Source organism: Propithecus coquereli, unplaced genomic scaffold, assembly GCF_000956105.1.
Source record: "Propithecus coquereli isolate 6110/MARCELLA unplaced genomic scaffold, Pcoq_1.0 Scaffold30, whole genome shotgun sequence".
NCBI lineage: Eukaryota > Metazoa > Chordata > Mammalia > Primates > Indriidae > Propithecus > Propithecus coquereli.
The window spans coordinates 10,046,676-10,069,814 of record NW_012148619.1 but is presented as its reverse complement, the minus strand read 5'-3'; the positions used below and the strand labels follow the sequence as shown (position 1 = coordinate 10,069,814).

At 38.0% G+C, this 23,139-nt stretch overlaps 1 protein-coding gene across 2 annotated transcripts in view; it reads left to right on the top strand.

Moving 5' to 3' along the window:
- Positions 1-23,139, top strand: part of BBOX1 (butyrobetaine (gamma), 2-oxoglutarate dioxygenase (gamma-butyrobetaine hydroxylase) 1) — a 70,952-nt gene that overhangs the window by 28,531 nt on the left and 19,282 nt on the right. For both annotated transcript variants that reach the window (XM_012649654.1, XM_012649653.1), the window contains one exon: positions 12,369-12,567. In XM_012649654.1, coding sequence (XP_012505108.1) covers positions 12,369-12,567 — 199 coding nt within the window. The remainder of the gene's footprint in view (positions 1-12,368; positions 12,568-23,139) is intronic.

Genomic DNA, 23,139 nt, shown 5'->3' with positions numbered 1-23,139 from the left:
AAATGTTTGGTGAAGCTGGAATGACCAGCAAACTTGGGAGAAAGTGGCTTTGTTATCTATTAAGGACAGCTAGAGATGAAAATAACAGCAATCATCATATATATTATATGTCACGTATATGCTAGATGCTTGGCGGAGAAAAAGAAAAATTCTAAGCTCAAAATAAGTATATTCCCCTCACCATACAAAAGCAGATAATCTTCGTAAGTAAGATAAAGAGCAAATATCTAAAGAAAACTATGTGACCACGCGAAGAGGAAGCACAGTCTCTAAGCTCTAACTTCAGTTGAGCATCATGAGAGTTTCTAGCCCAGAATAAACCGATCAATCAAAATACATGATGGACAACCAAAAGGGGATTAATGAAGTGATTTACTTGGACCAATAAGAAAAAAAAATGAGGAAAACCAGAGGAATGATGAACCCTCTGCTGGGAGCAGATGGTCTAAGGTAATTCTCCTCCACATCTAGCCTCCCCCATCTCAGCTGAGGGTAAGCCCATCTCTCCAGTAGCAGCTCATCCTTGTCTCATCTTTATCTCTCATGTTCCCCATCCAATTTATTAAAAAGCTCTGTTAGCTCTGTCTTTAAAATAATCCAGAACCCAAACATATCACACTACCTCTGTCTGAACCACCAACATCATATGCTCTTCTTCGTATGCTTTTTCTCCTACTCCCAAGCTACTCCTCCTGCTTCACATTTTTTAAAGCATTTGCCATATGGCAATCACTAAGCTCAGTGCTTACTATGTATTGTCCTATTTAATACTAGGAATAATTCCACAAGGGCAGCATTGTTATTACAACCATTTCACACATGAGAAAAATGAGGCTGATAGAAATTAATACCTAGTCCAAACTCAAAGAGACAAGAAGTAGCAGAGCCAGGATTGGACTAAAGAGCATTCATACTATTAAATATCTCATATATTCCTGCTCTTCTATGTGCTCACAGTAATTTGTGTCGCTTCTCTGTCTGTCGCTACAATTACTGCACTGAATTGAATGGTCACTGTTTGTATATTTGACTCTTTTCCCCATTAGACAGTTGAAATCCAGAGAAATAACTAATATTAGAAACAGCTATCATTTATTGAGCATCTATCATGCGCTGTGCATTTATCACTCATTATACTTAATGATTGCCTGATATGTACCAGGCACTAGTCTAGGTGCTAAGGATTCAGTAGTGAACAAAACAGAGAAAGACCCTGCCCCTTAGCAGTTTACATTTTGGTAGAGAAAGAGACCAGTAAGTTTGCAAATATGTCTATAACATGTCAAGTGCAATAAGGACTCAGTCACTGGCAGGTTGGAGAAAGTGGCGGTAGGAGTGTATGAGAGTTAGCTTATGACTCCTTCATTTTTTCACTGAAATAAGAAGCAAAGGCCGGGCGCGGTGGCTCACGCCTGTAATCCAAGCACTCTGGGGGGCCGAGGCAGATGGATCGCTCAAGGTCAGGAGTTGGAGACAAGCCTGAGCAAGAGCGAGACCCCGTCTCTACTAAAAAAAATAGAAAGACATGATCTGGATGACTAAAAATATATATATAAAAAATTAGCCGGGCTTGGTGGCACATGCCTGTAGTCCCAGCTACTTCGGAGGCTGAGGCAGAAGGATCGCTTGAGCCCAGGAGTTTGAGGTTGCTGTGGGCTAGGCTGACGCCATGGCACTCTAGCCCGGGCAACAGAGCAAGACTCTGTCTCAAAAAAAAAAAAAAAAGAAGCAAAGTCACCAACTGAGTGTAAGTACAAGGAGGAAGTGTGGGAGGTTTGAGGATAGAGAACGTGAGAAACAGTAAGCTAGAGAAGTATAAGATACAGCTAACTAGAGATTAATGGTCATGCAGTAAGATCAGTCATCCTAGTGTGTTTTCTTCCAGCCACATTCAGCAGCTTTGGTTCAAGTGAAGATTTAACCAGGCAGCAGGCACACTGTGCTAAGTTCTTTATAGATACCATCTCATTTAAATTTCACAACAACCCTGAAGGTTTTTTTCATCCTGTATCTTCCAGATAAAGAAGCTTAACTTAGAGAATTTCTCACATTCTGAAGGTCAGACAGATGGGAAGTGTCAGAATTAGGATTTGAATCCAGATCTGTCATCTTCGAATCTCGAGTTACTAACTTTGACACTGTGTCCGTATCAGACGGGGCCTTTATCCTCATCCCTATATGTGCTTAGTAAATTCTCAATGAACTAGCTTAGGAAATAAAGTGCATGAGTCCAGGAGACAAAGACTTGGCTAACAGGCAATTCTTACGTGTTCTGGTAGAGTGAAAAGTTAAGATGAATCAACAGAGTTGAGACTGCCAAAAAAGACTAATTAGATATGGGCTGCATTAATAAAAATGTAGCAGCGAGCTCTCTGTGCAGGCATAGGCCAGACCACACCTGTAGTATTGTGTCTGATTCAAGATGCCAACGCTGTCATGAGGCATCAGCAAACTCAAACACGTCGTCCAAAGCAGAGCAGAGAGGGCTTGGCACCCAGAAATCATGAAGATATGTGGGAGAGGAAAGAGGCTATGTATCCTTGGAAAGAAATATTTAGCACAGTAGCTGTCTTTAGGCACATCTCCAAGACCACCATATTCTGTAATTCTGGAGCACAGAATTAGGGTTTATAGCATGAAAAAAAAAAAAAAGAGAAAGGTCACCAAGGTATGTTGCAGTTCAGCATGAGAAAGAAGCTGTGACAATTGGAGCTGAGGCCAGCTGCTCCATGGGGATGTGTGTGCTGTGTTGTTGAAAGAGATCGCCTTTTTATGGATGTCATAGAAGATAGTCGCAGCAAGGATAGAAGGCAAGACTGAATTATCTGCTTTCCCTGCCAACTCTAAGGAAGCCTGGGATAATAATCTCTCTCCCTGACATCTTTTAGTGCTTGTTTTCTTCCACCAGACAACTCTTTTTCTCAATGTCTTCAGTCAAATTGTGTGGGAATCCCAGCTCTGACGCCTTAGCTGTGTGATGTTGGACAAATTATCTAAGTTTCTTGTACCCATGTCCTCATCTATAAAATGGTAGCAATAATAGAGCATCTCTTTTGGGGTGGTTGTGAGGGTCACATGAGCCAATCCATATAGAGTGCTTAGAAGTGTGCTTGGAAGCATAAGTGCTCAATAAATGTTAGCTGTCATTATTTTTAAAATTCTTTATCATATATTTCCATTTACTGTTTCTTCATTGTTTTATATGTTGTTCTTGTTTTCTCCAGCTAGATGGTCGTTCTTGTTAAAGGGCTGAGCATACAGAATATGCTAAGTACCTAATAGTCCAACACAAGAATGTGCTTCTCTCCTTTCGAGCAGCTTAAACTCATTTAGAAGCCTCATTTGTACATTCTCAGGGAGACTTTCAAAGTTGGGTAGGGTCATCACCTGGAGAAAAGGTTTTATGGGTTTCTTAATCTTTTAAAATACTAAGGTGTGCTCAGACACAATCCCATTTTTCGGAGGTCACTTTTAGTCTCTAGTCATCATTAATAAATAAGAAAAGATTTGTTTAGAATATAGAACATATTATTTTTCTGAAAACCTTCTATGTGCTAGCCCTAGACTATACACCAGGGTGGGGAGAAGAAGGAAAAGGGCGATATTGGTGAGAAAATAAAGATAAATGACACGATCCCCAGCTCACAAGCAATTTACTGTCTAGTAGAAGAGACAGAGAGGAAGTCCTGCCGGCCCCCACCCATGCTTACTTTTCTACTTCACCTGGTACAAGCTCTGCTTGTCTCAGTTCTAGGCTTAGCGGTTTTGAGTTCCTCAGGCAAGAGAATCCCCCATCTTCCCACTGTCCCTCCAACCCGGACACTCTTCTCTTCTTTGCATGCCTGCCTTCCCTCATCCCTCAGGATTTGGCTTAAATAGCTTCTCCTCAGCTTGACCATACTTAACCACTATGTTGTCGAAATAAATTTCCCATCCCACTCCCAACATCTGTTTATCATTGTTACGTACCCCATTAGTAACCCTCAGAGTACTTGCCAACATTTTTATGTATTTATCTGTTTGCTTCCTTGTTTATATACCCTTTTCCCCCAACAAGGGAAGCGATCATACCTGTTTATTTATTCATGAATGTGATCTCTTTCTCCTAGCAAGGCTTTCAACAAATATGTGTTGAATAAATGAAAGGTTTCAACATTGTATGGCAAGCACTGTGACTAAGGTCCTGGGGGCAGCCAGAGAAGTCAGATCCAGGAGGTTTCCAGAGGAGGGCATTGCAGAAGCTGTTGGTGCCCACCATAGCCCCTCAGCACTGGCCCCATACATGCCAGCAGCTTCTCATTGCAAGGCTACCGCTCTCCCTGTCTGCCTGAGGGAGCATGCTTGGCTGGCCCCCAGGGAAGGCCAAAAAGACCCAGTGGATACCCAGAGGAGCAACCCTCAACCAACAAGGGGAGGGCAGCGCAGCTTGCACATCTCAGCTCGCATGCACCCAGGTGAGACATCTCTGAGACATACTCAACAACGTCTCTATGAAGTCTGGTGGTGCAGAGCCCCCATTGCCAAAAGCAATAACGCATTCATTACAATGCCTTCCAGAGGCCTTCTTCCCTGTCTTACTGCTCCATTTCAGATGAGTGCTTCCAGGGGTACTTTGATACATTGCTTGCATTCAAACCTTATCTCAGGGTCAGCTTCTGGAAGATCTCAATGTAAGACAGGACAAGTGACCAGAATCTTGAAAAGCATGTGGATTTCAGTGAACAAGAAGAAAAAGAAAACATCCAAAGAGAACAGGACAGGATCCCCATAGAGCAGAAGAATAAAATATTTCCACTCAGCTGCCTTTCTTCTACGAAGGGTCAGATTTTGTTTTTGGTAGGGCCCCTGCAAGATATTTACAGAAAAAGATAGTGAGAGATCAGCTGATCCCCTACACATTAGATAAGCTATTTCTGGGCCAACAGCTCAGTTCAGTGCAGGTGGACAGAAGGTTCTAAATTCTTGAACTAACACATTGCAACCCAGCATGCTGCACTCATGAATCTTTAACTAAAGAGCTTCTTTGTGTCTTTTCCTTTTTTTGAAACACAACTCAGGATCCAGGAATGTGATGCTTAACCCTGAGAAGGAAACCTTGTACAAATGGTTCCTTGAAAGCCTGTATGTAGCCTGTCCGTAAATTTTATGGTGTGTGAAGCACATGTTCAAGGAAGTATTTATTAGTAAGGCCATAAGTTAAATTAGGAAGGGTGGTTCATACCTTAAATATTCCATCATTTTCCATACTGTTTATATATCCAGCCCCAAGTGTGAAATTTAAATTTGTTTTTAATGTATTCCCCTTACCAATGATTTATGCTAGTAGAAAGTATTTTCTTTTGGTTCCCTGGATAGTTCTGTTTTGCAGTTGGGGAAAAATGGGAAAATGCTTTTAAATTACCCTTTGAATGTTAAAGTTTCTGTGCAGATATCACAGAATGATTTTCCTGGTGGATTTAACGAAATGTAGCATTATTGCAGGGATATTAGCACAGGCACACCTTGTTTTATTGCACTTCCCCTTACCGCCCTTTGCAGACATTGCATTTTTTACAAATTGAAGGTTTGTGGCAACCTTCAAGCAAGTTTATCAGTGACATTTTTCCAACAGCATGTGCTCTTTTCATGTATCTGTGCCACATTTTGGTAATTTTCTCAATGTTTCAAATTTTTCCATTATTATTATTTTATGGTGATCTGTGATCGGTGATGTTTGATGCTACTATTACATTGTTTTGAGGAGCCATGAACCATACACATATATGACAGCAAACTTAATAAATATTTGTCTTCTGACTGCTCAACCAACTGGACATTTCTCCATCTCTCTCTCCCCTCAGGGCTCCCTATTCCCAAGGCCAGTTAATAATTCTACAATGGCTCCTAAGTGTTCAAGTAAAAGGAATAGCCACACGTCTTTCACTTTAAATCAAAAGCTAGAAATGATTAAGCTTAGTGAAGAAAGCATATCAAAAGCCGAAATAGGCCAAAAGCTAGGCCTCTTGCACCAGTTAGCCAAGTTGTGAATGCAAAGGGAAAGTTGTTGAAGGAAATTAAAAGTGCTACTCCAGGAAACACATGAATAATAAGAAAGCAAAACAGCCTTATTACTAATACAGAGTAAGTTTGAGTGGTCTGGACAGAAGATCAAACAAGCCACACTATTTCCCTAAGCCAAAGCCTAATCCAGAGAAAGGCCCTAACCCTCTTTAATTCTGTGAAGGCTGAGAGAGGTGAGGTAACTGCAGAAAAATAGTTTGAAGCTAGTAGAGGTTGGTTCATGAGGTTTAAGAAAAGAAGCCATCTCTATAGTATAAACGTGCAAGGTGAAGCAGCAAGTGCTGATGGAGAAGCTACAGAAAATTATCCAGAGAATCTAACTAAGATTATTGATGAAGGTGTCTACATTAAACGATTGATTTTCAGTGCAGACAAGACTGCAGTATATTGGAAGAAGATGCCGTCTAGAATTTTCATAGCTAGAGAGAAGAAGTCAATGCCTTGCTTCAAAGTTTCAAAAATTAGGTTGACTCTCTTATTAGAGACTAATGCAGCTAGTGACTTTAAGTTGAAGCCAATCCTCATTTAGCATTCTCATGATACTAGGGCTCTTAAGAATTATGCTAAATCTACTCTGCCTGTGCTCTGTAAATGGAGCAACAAAGCCTGCATGACACCACATCTCTTTATAGCATGGTTTACTGAATATTCTAACTCCACTGTTGAGACCTACTGCTCAGAAAAAAGATTCCTTTTAAAATATTATTGCTCAGTGACAATGCACCTGGTCATCGAAGAGCTTTGATGAAGATGTATAAGGAGATTAATGGGTTTTTTTAATGCCTACTAACACAACATTCATTATGCAGCCCACTGATCAAGGAGTAATTTCAAATTTCAAGTCTTATCATTTAAGAAATACTGTACATTTTACAAGGCTATAGTTTTCACAGCTAGTGATTACTCTGTTGAATCTGTGCAAAGTAAATTAAAAACCTTTTGAAAAGGTTTCCCCATTCTAGATGCCATGAAGTGCATTCATAATTTGTGGGAGGAGGTCAAAATGTGAACATTAACAGGAGTTTGGAAGAAGTTGATTCCAACCTTCATGGGTAACTTTGAGGGGTTCAGGGATTCAGTGGAGAAAGTAACTGCAGATGTGGTGGAAATAGCAAGAGAACTAGAATTAGAAACGGAGCCTGAAGATGTGACCAAATTGCTGCAATCTCGATCAAACTTTAACAGATGAGAAGTTGCTTCTTGTGGATGAGCAAACAAAGTGGTTTCTTGAGATGGAATCTACTCCCGGTGAAGATGCCATGGATATCATTGAAATCATAACAAAGGATTTAGAATATTACATAAACTTAGTTGACAGAGCAGTGGTTGGGTTTGAGAAGATTGACTCTAATTTTGAAAGAAGTTCTACTGTGGGTAAAATGCTATCAAACATCATTGCATTCTACAGAGAAATCTTTCATGAAAGGAAGAGTTAATCAATATGGTAAACGTCGCTGTTGTCTTATTTTAAGAAATTGTCACAGCCACACCAACCTTCAGCAACCACTACCCTAATCAGTCAGCAGCTATCGACATCGAGCAAGACCCTCTACCAGCAAAAAGGTTACTACTTGATGAAGGCTCAGATGATCATTAGCATTTTTTAGCAATAAAGCATTTTTAAAATCAAGGTGGGTATATGTTTTTAGACATAATGCTATTGCACACTTAATAGACTAAGTATAGTGTAAACATAACTTTTATATGCACTGGGAAACCAAAAAATTTGTGTGACTCGCTTTATTGTGATAGTCACTTTATTTTTGGTGGTCTGGAACCAAACCCACAATATCTCCAAGGTATGCCTATATCCCTGAAAATCAGAGTATTTTACATTCAGGTCATTACGGTGAATCTGGAAACTGGTTAGTCACAATGCTGTCTCTGGAAGTCATGCTTAGCATAACCCAGTGTAGTACTGGGACACAGGTTCTGATGGGGTGTGGCCCTTAGTCTCTGATTTCAGCAAAGCTCCCCCCCAAAATAGGCATGCTAAAATGAGAGCTATGGTTGGAAAATTGCGAACTTTGCAGAATTTAAAAACCATTGTAACCACCCTCTAATAGTAAAATCCTGTAAATCTGAAATCATTTATACTACAAACTATGCTGCCTATTATATTGATAGTCCTGCATTATCCTACAATATTGCTAATTGTACACATCTAAAGGGTAACATATTTATTGAAACAATCTAAACTTGCCTGTACTTTTAAAACAAAGAATATTTTGTGTGAGTGTGTGTATTGTTCTATAGTGGGAAAAATGACTCATATAAAAACAAAAATTCATTAAAACATGCTATGAAAGTATATAGTGTATGCTCTAAACATATTGTCCTTGAATCCACAAAGTAGTCAAAATATAAACTCAAAGTTTAAATAAATTATATCTTGTGAAAATGAGTTTCCAATCTTTATTATATTTCCCTGCCACCCAGTACTAAAACTCTCTGGAAAGTGATAATGGCCTTAAGTAAACCCAAAAGGGCACGGATCACTGAAACATGCTGGCATAAAAAGAAAAGCAGCTAGCAATTTTTAAGTATGCAAAGCCATGGTTCATTTCACAAAAGGTGAATAACAATATTATTGCAGTGTTGTGCAACTAAAAGTGCTCACAATGTTTCTTCTGCATTTAAAATTCTTACCAGGAGCCAAGGTTTATCTTTAAACACCCATGCTTGAACAAGTTGAGACAAAATGTTCCTAATAGTAATTTGCTCTGCTCTTTCTTATCTAGTAGATTTCCTTCATAAGAGACAGAATAAGCTATGGACATTCCGACATAGGACATAAAAATACCTATGAGGGTAGTAGCTACTTTTAAGGCATCAACTGTTTATTTTATATGTGGTTGTTAAAATTATAGATTTTGGAATCAGTCACCTGGATTTGACTAACTAGCTCTGCAAATCATTAGCTGCATGACTAGGACCTCTGTTCCCTTCTCTATAACGTGGTGATACTGAAATTATCTATCCTATATATTTGCAGTGGAGATTAAAAGAAATAATATATGGAAAGTGTCTAACACTGTGCTCTTACTGCTAGAAAGTGCACAGCAAATATTAGCTTTTATTATTGTTTTTAAGGGTCTACTATGCATCAGGCACTATACTAGGCTTCTTGGCATAATATCTTTGCATGGTCACAACAAAGCTACAAGGTAAATATAATTATCTGTATTTTATAAATTAAGAGACTGAGGCACAGAGAAAAAGCCAAGAAACTAGCTGGTAAGAGGCCAGACAATGATTCAAACCCGGCCTCTCTGCCTCCGTGTTCTTTTCTCCCTGCGTGTCCTTCCTATCTAATACAGAACCAGTCACATGTGGCTATTTGAATTAATTAACATCATATAAAGTAAAAAATTTAGTCCCTCAGATCCACCAGCCAGGTCTCAAGTTTCAATAGCCATATGTTGCTAGTAGCTATGGTATTGGACAGTGCAGATATAGAATATTTCCAGCATTGCAGAAAGTTCTATTGGACAGTACTGTAATTTATACCAATCTCTAGGCTGGTTTACTTTCAATAGGAAATAATAAATTTTTCTAATTATAATAAATGTTATTTAATAAATTACTTAAACCTCTACGATAAAGACAACATATTTACTATAGGGAGTCATGAAGACAATAGCTATTTCCATCCAGTAGTCTACATAGGAATGGAAAACCTGTCTTTGGGCAGATCATCACAGTGCCAGAAAACTAGAAGAATCTTCAGTTGAAGTCCAGGCAACCTTTTTGTTCAATAAGAACTAATGGTGGTGGGAAATCCTAAAGCCAATATGGAAATGCCAGATGAATGTCTAACAATCCATCCACCTCTAATACTCTATGAGTTCATGATTTACACCTTGAGGTTCAATACACTTAAAGCTGTTTTCAACATTTCTTTTGATAGTTTGCTTAGGTATAAATTTTGGAAAGAGAAGATGGTGATTTGTTATTTATGCCCTTAAACTGACTGAGTGAAATTTTTCTCCCAACTAGAAACCAAAAGATCTTTCTGGTTAGGCAGCCAATGTGCATTATTTATAATATCTATCATCCTCTTTCTGCAGAGCTTTTTGATTGGTATCAGATATTACAACCCAGGGACTTTAGATGCAATGAGCAAAATGGGAGTGGCAAAACAAACAGCCACATAATCCAAAATTCAAAACAAAGACACATCAATAGCCTCTTTGAGAAAAGGCTCTTTAGTATAAAACCAACCCTCTTTGATTTAAGAAGAAATAGTTGAGGCATGAGGAACAGACCTGGGGAATTTCATGCATGTTAAAGAGTAGCTGGTCATCACAGAAAGAACAATTAGATAAGGAATCAGAAGATCTGATACCCTCTTGGTATCCTGAACGTACCTCAACTATCGCATTTATCATACATGTTTTAATTGTCAGCTTCCATGTCCAGTTCACCCATAGACTGTGAGCTCCTTAAAACCTACTGCCTATCACAGTGCCTTGTGAGATGGTAAAATATTAGGCTTACTGAAAAGATAAACCAAAAAACGATGATTGGCTAGCTAATATAATCAAGGAATACCAAGAAACTGTATAAAACCACTCTTCACCCCCTCTCCCTCCAAATTTATAATCATTATCCTGAAGCCTTCATGCCTCATTGTCTATTATTGCTTTAACCAACTTGTTCTGGTCTAATACATGGCTCATGTGCTGATCTGTTTTTCTTTGCCAGGGTGATTTGGCTAATATTCAATTCTCAAGTTTTCTCAAATGTCAGAAGCACTTGAAAAGCAGTGCTAAAAATTAGAAAATTAAAATTAAGGGTAAAAAAGGAAGGGGAAAGGCTATAGTTCTTTCAGTTCTGGTTAGTCTGAAGGGGAAAAGAACTAAAAATGTGAAATTAGGAACAAGTGGCTGAATACCAGCTCCACTTTCTGAAAAGATACAGTAATTGACTTGGGCCTGTGGAATGTGTTCAATATTAAAGAATATTAGCATAGTCTTAAAAAATGAATATAGCCACTAGGGAGGCCTAATGCACTGTTTGCAATTAAGGTCCCGGAAATTCTGGCTCATTATGCAAGCTATTATGCTTAATAACCCAGAAACTTTGGCAATATATGCATTTATAAGCTGATTAGCTTTTCCTACATAAACACACCTACTCACTGCTGCAAATGTCCGTATGCAACTAGCTGGTGAAATAGCATCAAGTGGCCCTCTGCATCTGCATGTATCGCTTTACTACTAAAGCCACTATTTGACTCCTTAAAAAGTCCTATTTCTACAGAAACCACTGTGCTGACATCAAAGAGGGAATAATTCTCAGTCCACAACTACTGCAAGAAGCATTGACCCAGTCTTCATTCTTAAACTGGGGGCTTTGGTTTCGTTTTCTACAACATGACATATTCCCCAGTTAGAAAATAAAGCATTGTTCAGGATGATACTGAGATCACAAGTTCTCATTCTGTCACTTGTTAGGAGGGTTTGCCTTTCCAAGACAATTTCCTTCCCAAGAAAGAAAGAAATCAAATGGATTAGCTAAAGTTAGGTCTTTCCTGAATGGAGTTGGTAATATCTGTGTTGTTTTCCTTGACAAATTTCCATTTCCTATATGTTTCACTTCCTTGGGGAGAGCCCCGTTTGCCAAATCAATTATTTTTCTACATTTGTTTTTCTTCTGTTTTCTCAAGTAAACATTTTTGTGAGTATTTCATTATCAGGAATGAGAGAGCTAAGGGAAGGCATTTGACCTGATCTTGTGTGACACTGCCACTAAAGGGTCTATTCATCCCAGGAACATACCCTCCTCTTTTCTTGTTGACCCCAAAGAATGACTTGAGCCCAGAGATAGTTTCTTATCAGTTGAAATGAAAGGAAGAAAGAGCTATACTTACCATGGCAAAGTACTCCCAACCCCAAGAATGGGCATAACGTTCTAGTCCATTTGGAGCTGAGCAATAAAACTTGGTTGCTAACACATGCACTATCTGAAGGTTATTTCTAAGCAGTGTCCAGGCAGAGAAGCCCTGGGATATACAGATCAAGAGCTATCTATAAGCTAACCAACATTCCCTCAACAAATGGGATATATTGAATACCTGCTATGAGCCAGACACAGTTGTAGGCAGGGGACATATAATAGATAGTCATCGTGCCAAGGAAGAACAGCCTAGTTGGTGACTTGGGCATCTCTAATATGACTAACGTTTAGTAAACACCATGATAAATCAAAGATAGACCCTAATGAATTAGTCCCTCCTCTGAGGTTATCATTGTGTGTGAAAACAATGTAATCCCATCTTGTTTCTTCATTTTCTTAATTCATAGAATGTCAGTACTGGGGCTCAGAGCTCCAGCTACCTACTCTGGATTTTGAAGATGTTTTAAGAAATGACGAACATGCATACAAGTGGCTCTCCAGCCTCAAGAAAGTAGGTATAGTACGACTCACAGGAGCATCTGACAAACGAGGAGAAGTCTCAAAACTTGGAAAAAGGATTGGTTTCCTCTATCTTACATTTTATGGGTGAGTCACCAAACTGTGTATTCTACCATCACAAAGAAAGTTTGATATACTGGATTGAAGATACAGAAATGTCCGTAATTTCTTTTTTTTATTTTTTAATTTTAATTATTATGGACACATAATAGTTGCATATGTTTATAGGGTACATGTGATGTTTTGATACAGGCAGACAGTGTGAATTAATCAAATCAGAATAATTGGGGTATCCATCGCCTCAGGCATTTATCACTTCTTTACATTAGGTTTCTTGAGCAGGAAGTCAAATGGAAAGAAGAGTCTAAAAGTAGTATTTCTCTAAGGATGACTGGAATTTTTAAGGGGCCTAAAAGATCAGAAACATGAGGCACCAAAGACATAGGCTAGTTATAGGTGTTATAATATTAGGCTGTTTAGGCTGCCCTAACAAAATACCATAGGCTGAATGACTTAAACAACAGAAATTTATTTTTTCATAGTTCTAAAAGCTGGTAGTTCAAGATCAAGGTGTTGGCAGGGTTCGTTTCTGGTGAAACCTACTTTTTCTGGTTTGCAGCTGACTACCTTCTCACTGTGTCCTCACATGATCTTTCCAGTGTGCATAGCACACCCCTGCTGTCTCTTCCTCTTTTTTTTTTTTTCAGGATTATAAATGACTTTGTGTCTGTGTGCTTGTCTATATTTTCAACTATCCAGTCTGAAGCTTGTATTACCTAAGCAATTTTGAAAAAAGTATTATGAAAGTGTATTACAGCACATTCATATAATGAAATAACATGCCACTATTTTTAAAACTCAAATTGTAGAAGGATATTTAATGGCATTGGAAACTATTAATGACATTAGAATCTGCTAATGACATATCACTAATTGAGAATGTTTCCATGATAGTAAATACATAATAATTCATATTGGGTTTAAAAGAAAAATATACATATGCACAGAAGAACGATTGACTAGAAATACACTAAAATGCTAACAGTGGGGGGATTGAGAGGCTTTTATTGTCTGCATAGGTTTTCTGTAATTAGGAGCAAACAGGTCATTTTTGTTGCTGGCAATATTTAAGAAAGCACCCAGCACTGGTCTCCTGGATGTAGGTGCTGCAGTGACCAGTGGGTGGTCACAGCTACAAGCCCAGTGGAGTCCTCACTGCCTCCATGGTGGGCACACCCCGGCTCTGGGCGCCAGGTGCACTAGTCCATGTGAGTGGGACCGAGGGCACGAGATGGTGGACACCAGTCCTATCGGGTTAGGGCCTCACTCTTATAACCTCATTTAACCTTAATTACTTCCTTAGAGGCCCTATCTCCAGATTCATTGGGGGTTAGTGCTTCAACATATGAATTTTGGGGGACAAAAGTTCAGTCCCTAACAGGTGGGATGGAAGACTATATTTCTCTAAGACTTTATAAAATATTCAACTTTATAAACGTTGAAGTTGATTAAACTTTTACCTCCCAGGACTTGACACAAAATAAAGTTGGGCCCTGGGGAATTGAAATCAGCCACCAGACATGTTAAAAAGATATGAATAAAACAAACATTCAGAAAATTAAGCCTATGTGCTTTAATAAGTAACAGGAGATATAATATATTTTAATCTTGGAACAAGAAGCTGTTTGCATAAGAATTTCCTGGGAGGTAACATTGATTATGGATAGTGAATCACTAACAACAGTAAACACTTATCTAGAAGCGGGGGTATAACTCTATTTCTAATCTTTAGGATGAGCCCCTCATGTGAGATTCATACAATTGTTCCTAAGCTCACAGAGTAGAGAGCACTGTAAGTGAAAGGGACTTTCAAAATTGAAAGGTTGCAACCGGTAGCCCACAGGCTATATTCAGATGTTTGGTTTGGCTCACATGATATTGAAAGAAAATGGAATTAGTTGTCAACACTTAAAAACTGGGATATTTTACATTAAATATGGACCTGACTTTTCTTGAAAAATCAAATCTAGAAATAACTGAGCCTACATGCCTACATGCCAACAGTCTGCTGGATATAAGTAGAGGCTGCCCTTGAAGAGAACGAAGGCTCACTTTCCAGTTTGCCAAAGTCCTCCCCCCTCTCCAGCCCTGCAAGGGCCTTTGAGCTTGCCACCCTTAATCTAAAGGAAGACCTTGTTTGTAGATGAATAGAGGATCAAAATATTCAATCACTTGCCCAATGATTAATTTGTAACCCAAGTGTCCACGGTTAGTGATAAAAAATCCCAGAGTTTGAATCTGGGTCTGTTCTATCTATGAGCTTTCTACTCTACCACACTGTAAGTAATATGAAAAAAGCACATGGAAAAGATTCCTTCGGCCACCGGAGTTAAACAGAACACTTCACAATAGTTCCCTTGTAAGCTGTTTTACTTAGTTTTTATTTGCCAACAACAAACTTGTATCTATTCCAAAGGACTTCACGATTTCCTAACAGTGGCCAAATTTGGGGCCGTTTGTTGGAGTTCCCTAATCCTCCCCCACCACCATCACAATGAGGGCTGGAATCTTAGTCTTGATTTATGATTTGTGTTTTGTTTTGTTTTTACAGGTTTCATAGCGGGGCTTAATAATTTGGGCACTGATCTAATACTGTGAAATTTATTGGAATAAATACTGAAAGTCTGTTGTCAAAACAAATCAGACTTTCTTACCATTATTCTATGTCCTTTATGGACCTTCCCATCTAACCAGATAAGTTGAACCTACCCCATCTCACCTTCCTTAGATGACCACATTTCATCCCTGAATCTCTCAAACTACACACAGGTCAAGAAACGCCACACCTTACTTCCTTCCACCACTGATTACCAAGACCTCTCCATTCTGTCTTTTGGCAACTTTTAATCCTCAAGAATTAACAGAAGAGTTTTGTTGCTATTGCCATTGTTCTTTTATTTGCTTATTTGTTTTTTAGTTTTTTTTGTTAAAAGAATAAGAAAAGTGAATATTTTCGCTAAAGTTATCCTCCTTTTCTGTTCCTCTCTACAATAATGTGTAAAAGTAACATTGAAGTCTGGGTAACATGAGATTTAAAAGAAAAAGGGATACTTAAAACAGTGGTTCTCAACAATAGCCAATGTAAAAAATACTGACATCTGTGTCCCATCTCCAGAGGGTTTTTTGTTTGTTTGTTTGTTGTTGTTGTGTTTTTTTTTTTTTTTTTTTTTTAGTGGGAATGGTTATTTGGCCTGAGTCTCAGGACTTTTCAAAACCCCATCAGTGAAATTCTCATGCACAGCCAAGGTTGAGAACCTCTGGCTGAGAGGAAGAACTTCCCAAGAAGGCAGTGTTCAGGGTTCAGTTGAACTAGAACTTGGGTGCTTGACATCCTCTGAATGCTCACAATGATGTGTACTAAATGACATTCACCACATTCTTTTTTCTACTTTGGTTGTGCCTGGATGTGACCTATCTTCATAACAAAACCAGCAGCTGCCTTAAACAAGGTCCCTCTCTTTCACATCTTTGTTTCTGCACTGAAAAAGTATCTCACTCTTGTTTGAAAAATAACAGGTTGGTGAGTGAGTGAAAGGAATGAATAAATGAAGGCAATAAATAATGAAAAAGAAGGACTAAAATAATAGGAGAGACAGAGAAAGGAAAGTACAGCAGGTTAAAAGTACGCTTTGCTTTCCACCCAGATTTTTCAAGGAACTTTGTGACTGCTCTTGCTTAGATGCCAAAAACAATAATAGCTTGTTTCTGGTACCACTTTAAACATGTCTCTTTTAGGAAACTCATACCCACCTAGCACTTTTCCATTCAAGCAGGGTTATTAGTTTGAAGAAATTTAAATGCATGGATCTAACACAAGAATCAGAGCAGCTATTTTTGGTTCTTGGCTGTCATCTCAATTGTTAAGTGGTTGGTTGGATGAAAAAAAAAAACTGGATTCCAGCATTTCACGTAGTTTTCATACTAAGGCAAAGCATAAATGTTTAACAAATGTGTGCATAGGTGTTTTTAAAGGACTATAAACCAGCAGATGAATGCGGTAATTATTAGAGTATTTCATGATTATAAACTTATGCTCAGCTAAATCAAAGTGATAATAGCTTTCAGGACAAAAGTATACATCATTTTCCACATCTGCATTTTTCAGATGCTTATTATTCTTTTGTCAGCACATCATCTAGACAATATATTTTTATGCAACCATGTGAAATGCTCAGTAAGCTTACTGCCTTGATAATGATGAAAGCTTTCCTGGGAGAAAAGAATGAGAACTGGTTAAAGAAACTTCCATTGTCAATTTTGATAAATATAAGTGGCTATGGAGCAGTATGTAAAAGGTTATCCTTTTTAGGAGGATTGAAACCTTTGATCTGGGGCAATGTAGTTTTAACAGAGTGGAGCCAAAAAGCCTTATCCCACATCCTTACCCCCAACCCCTCCCCCCCCCAGAAAATAATAAAAACAACTTCTGGAGGCCTTTTGGGACAAGTGATTTTCTTAAAGAAATTATTTAAAGTTTATAACATGATTTAATCCAATGGGAAATAGTCATTGTAAACTATACCTATATACTGACATCTTCAACAATTATAACAAGTTAGAATGTTTTCAAGAATGCATCCTACGAAGTAACTCCCAAAGAAAGTACGATTGCTGTCAATCAAACAGAATATCTTTCTTGACTACTAGCGTGCACAAGGCACTGTGCTAGGCATTTTGTTTTGAACTAGATTTGGGTTTCTGCTTCATGGAAAATTATCCTGTGTGATTGCTGTATACGGGTGAATGTAAATACTTGAGTTGGCTTCATCTAAATAATGTGGACCAATAAAAAGTCCATAAAACTAAGGCACAAAGTGAAAAGTAAACCCAGACATTTGGCATAACAAACGAGGGAACATGACAGTCAATATCTGCCAAGCAGTTTCAAGCGGTGGGTAACTGGAGGGTGCTGCTCTCCCAGCAGGGTACTAAGTGTGGTCAAACTGGGGTAATATCCAGCTAACAATATGGCCTTAGGCAAAATGAAGCCAGACTTCTCAAAATTTACACAAGCTACTGTTGTGTAAGTAGGTGTGGCATTAATAACAAATTTAATTAAGACTATGCAGTGCCATATAGCCCTTCCTCTCTATGCCCAAGCCAATCCAACTTCAACACAAGCCATTTCTGTCCTATGCCATTCTTCCCCATTCCCAGCCACCCCCACACCGCCTCCAGCCACTGTCCCTTTCTCAGTTGTTTGCTTCCCTCCCTACTTAACCAGTTCTTGGCTGCATGTATCACTCTTGTTTTCCTATTTCCCAGACTTTTATTTTGCCTACAGACAACCTGTGCTAGGTCTTCCTCTGTTTCAGGCTGCTTTCCGGCCTTTCTTGCCCATCTCACTTGACTTGCCAACATTTTTCCTCCTCCCTTCCAATCACCACCCCTGCTACATCCTCCCTTGACCTGGCAGCCTCTGCAGCTTCAGGGAAGAAATCCCCTCTTCCGGCTTCTGCTTTGTGAGAGCAACATCAGTACCTCATCCCCAAGCCCAGGCATTACAATAAAGCAAAATGATTATTTCACTCCTTACCCAAATGAGCTAGTTTTGCATTCTGGATGACCCACCAGGAAAGAGAAGTGGGAATTCTCCTCTCTCCCATAAATTCATAACATAAAGTCAGGCAATTTCTAATTTTTGTTGAAGATTCTACTTTTAGTGGTTATGCATACAGTAAAGAAGAAAATGAGCAACACTGGTGTAAGATGTCACTATTGTGTGTTTGCTTGGTTGCAGTAATGTACGATCTTTTGAGACACTAATTCTGATAAAACAGCATTGAGAAGTTCAGATGATCTTCTCTAAAAAGACAAAAATCATACCCTGAAAATTCCTTTTCTAACTAGTTGGGCAACCAAATAAACTGGCTAGGTCAGAGTATTATTATTTACATAAGCTCATGTGTGTGTGTGTGTGTGTGTGTGACACAGAGAAAGAGAGAGAAGGAAAGAAAGATTTGGAAGGAGGGGGTTCAGTGTCATTTTTATAAAAAAGTATTTATCACCTGCATTGTGTATTAACTAGTTATCCTGCTTGTAGCTCTACTACTTAGGATAATCTTTGAAACTAAGACAGGCTGATATCATTGCCATTGCCACTGAGATACTGAGCTCCTTGCAGGCAGAAATGGTGAACTAATCAGGATCGTATCTGTAGTACTAGTTCAGTGTCTAACACATAGCTATCTCTCAGGAAATTTTAATGAAAGGAGATGTGTGCTAAGATATTGAAAACTTCCATCTGGTCAAGACATCAACATTTATAAGTCCTTAATCCAAAATTTAACCTTATGGGCAACTCAAAGTGAATTTTCTTCCTCAGAAAGTCAGGCAGAAAAAAATATAACTTTCAACCTTAGCTAGCAAGATTGCCTTCTTTCCAGAATTGAGCCCAGAAGTTCAGATGTGCTTTTTTTCTAAGAATGTTTTATTTGTTGGCACAAGCAAGTTGCATTAATACATGTAGCAAGGGTTAGACTGATAAGAACAATGGGGTGAAATTGAAAAATAATGCTGAAATATTAACTTTAAGGGATAAAATAAAGAAGGCAAAAGAAAATGAGGCAAGGAGGTAAAAGAAAAGAAACATATGGATCTGGGTGGTAGTCAGATTTTATCTTGTGGAGCATTGCATGGAAGCCATACAATTGCTGAATAAAACTTATAAGGCCACGAGTTGTAGAAAAAAATATAAATAAATACATGGGGACATTTATCTCCAAAAAGTTTAGGAAAGAATTAAGGACCCAATACCACAGAGCATCTACATTTCATTACTGCCCAGAGAGCTACCCAGAGGACCAGCAGGGAAACAGAGTCTAATCATGGCTTCACTATAGGCTATTTGTAAGTGAAAAGTTGATCTGAGCTTTTCATGTAATTTCCCAGATATCTTGGTTTCTTCTACTGCATACTTATCTCACTCTTACTGCAGGAGTGTTTCAATATCTGTGATGCCTTTTGAGGCCCTTGGATGAAAGTTTGTTAGAAAAATGTAAAATGCTACTACTACTACCCAGTTTTATGTCTGTATGAATGCCTTGCATTCAGGCTTCATCAGATGAATAAAATGAAGTCAAACAGAAAATGTTTCTAGCAAGCTGTTTGTCAAATCCGCCAGCCAGACCAGTTAAGAATTAACAATATTGAAATGGCCTCTGGGAAGTACAGCTACATAGTTTTCCAGCATGGACAGGAGTACTGCTAGCACTTCTGAAATATGTCTTGCAAGCCAGCCCAGCAGCATTTCACACATTAGGTTGTATTAGAGATTGGGGATGTACGAGTGAAAAATGTTATTATTCCTTGGCATTTAGCCCCTAAGAAATTCCTCTTACCATTAGCACTGCCTCCAAATCTGACTTTGAAACAGCTACTTGTTTGATACACGTTACCAGAAAACTCGTGCAAAGTGTGGGGAATGAACAGAGAAAAAAATTAAAGTTTACCCATTTTGTTGACATTTCTAACCAAAATATGGCTTCAGAAAACCACACAGCCCTTCTTGAATACAAATGACCTCTGAGTTATGAAAAACCAACCTAGAAGTAATTCAAATATGGGAAGAAAACAAAGAAAACTTGTCTGAGTCCCGAATTTAGTTGTAATCCTGTCCTCCTTCGTAAAAAAAACCTTTACACTGGGACTTCTTAATGACTTGTTTTAGATATAGTATTATTATATCTGAGTGGGGGGGGGAAACCCTTTAAAATGTGTATTCTAGTAAGTATTAGGGTTTCTTAAGCAGAGTAATAAGCTATGTTCTTTCAGTCATTGTGAACTTCAGCTTATGTTATCAGCCAAGAGCCAGTCCCTGGGGTTCCCTGTGTAATATTAAGTTTCATAGTAATTAATGTTGCTGCCAACGAAACCACTTGGGTATGAAGTCATCTCATGAATGAAAGGAAAAATAATTTCTGTGTCTTATGCTCTTCTAGAAATCACTTGAGGGAATTTATAAGACAAGCTGGTAAGGCAAGTGCTTCTCAACAAGTCCTCTGCCCCCCATTGCCTCCTTGGTTATGTTCTGTGCAGCCAAGACAGGCTGCTGTTAGTAGGATGGAAGGAATAATTTTCTATTAAGATCCTCTTATGTACTAAGAATGGAGCCGAGTGCTTTACAGTCATTATTTTGAATCTTCACAATGCTTTAAGAATCATTATCCCCAAGGAAACTGAGGCAGAAGAATCAGGCTGCAAACCTAGGTTTACTTGACTCAACAGCCTACAATCTTTCCTTCACACCACGCTACCATGGAGAGTGGTTGTTATCTATTACATTTCCCCCAGTTTTCTGATGCCATACTGTCCACTGTCAAATGTGGCTTCTACTCATATTTATAGCTCAAATGCAAGGAAACAGGATTGCATGGAAATTTTTTAAACTAAGTCACAACAACAGAACCAGAGTATTCATTCCCTTCCCCTCTTTTAAATTCAAATTATGGCCAACTTTTTATGCAAAGGGAAAATGACAGTTGGCACGATCAGATAACTTATCACAAGAGAGAATTTAATCTTTCATGTTAAAAGTCAAAACTAGTATCTAATTCTTGTTCTGATGAAATAAATTAAGCACAATTTGACCCCCACACACCAAAAAACAAACCCGAATAAATATGATTATGGAGTTCTCATAAATTTCATTTTTTGTCATGCTCTACATTATTAGTTTTTCGTAATGAAGGCCTTTTGAACTTCCTTTGGAGCAAATTGCTATAACTCTTTTCTTTATGTTTTTAGAGGTGGTTGTCATCGTTCTATCACTACCTGACTTCATTTTTTTTAAGAGAATTATTATCAACATTTAAAAATAAATTTAAAAATAAAAACTTCTTCATTTGCAATTTACCTCTTTTCTTTTATTATTTTTTTCCAGTTTTTGAGGTATGATTGACAAAACTTGTATATATTTAGGGTGTACAACAGGATGGCTTTATAAACGTATACACTGTGAAGTGATTGCCACAATCAAGCTAATTAACATGTCCATCCCCTCACAGTGTTATCTTTTTATTTTGTGGCAAGAACATTTGACATCTACTCTGTTAACAAATTTCAAATATACAATACACTATTATTAACTATAGACACCATGCTGTACATTAGGTTTCTAGTATTTGACCTAAGGTTTGTATTCTTTAACCAATATCTCCTCTTTTCTCACAACCCCAGCCCCTGGTAACCACCATTCTACTCTGTTACTATGAGTTCTCATAGTACAATATAATACAAAACATTGCATATAACAAATGTATAGCTTAATGAATTATTACAAGGTAAATACCTTTAAACACCACCCAGGTCAAAAAATGCAACATTGCCAGATACCCCAAAACCCATCCACAGAACCCAACTAATCACAAACCTCTCTTTTCTACTCAAATACAATGGTTCTCCTGAATTTTACGGTGTTCCTTCTTTCCTGGTTTAGAGTATTATCACCCACGTGTGCAACCCTAAGCACTGCAGTTTGGTTTTTCTACTTTTTAGTTTTTCAATATTTATTTTTTTCTCCCCTACAATTAATTCAAGTAAACATAAATTTACTGCTCAGCACCAATCCTACATCAACGTATCTCTATTTATTTGGGTTGTCTGAAGCCCATTCTCTCGTAAATTCCTAAGGAAGAACTCATGGGAACAATATTCTCTGAATTTTTGCCTGCTGACAGCGGTTTAAGGCCTTATATTTGAAAATTGGCTTGGCTAAATATAAATTCTGGGCTCAAAGCATTTTTAATATTTCACTATGGTTTTATTGGTAATATAATTTTCCTTTCCCTATAAACAATTTCATATTTTTACCTGGATTCCTCAAAAAATATTTTTTTCTTTGAAGTCCAGTCGTTTTACAAACCATGCTTTCATGTTAATCATTCTGGGGCAACTTTTCCAGGGAGGATATGATTTGGTCTTTCAAGGTACAGTTTCAAATCTTTTTTTCATAATTTCAAGAAATGTTTCTTGAATTATAATTTCTAGTATTTGTCCTGTTCCTTTGCTTTGGGTTTCTTCTTTTAAGGACTCCTATTATGCATATATTAAGTCTTCTTTTCCTATCCTCTTGTTATTTTCTCTCAAATCCTTTTTATCTCTTTCTTCCTTTTTTGGTATTTAAATTTTCTCCTTTTTAACTCCTAGTTACCTGAAGATATTATCTGTTACACTTATTTGATTTTGCTGTCCTCCTAGTTTAGTCTTTATTTAATAATGTTTTTTCTTTCCTAAATATATTATCCCATTTTTCAGTTTCTAATTCTGATGTAGGTTATTTTTTCATATATCATGCATATTTGTTGAACACTTCAAAAATAAAATAGAAGTTAGAAATGGAAAAATATTTTTTCATCTTTGGGGTATATGTCCTTCCGGCATGTATTATCTATAGATGTGCTATTTTGCTACTTATTCTTCTTTTTCTTAAAATAGTTTTGTGTTTAAACCTTAATTATTCTTTGTTGCTGATTTTTTTTTTTTTCCAGCAAATTATGGATGTACATATGTTCAGGCTACGTGCTTTGCCCTTGGTTCACCCCCCCACCGAAGTCCGTGCTCCAAACATGTCCATCCTTCGGGTAGTGCGCACTGCACTCC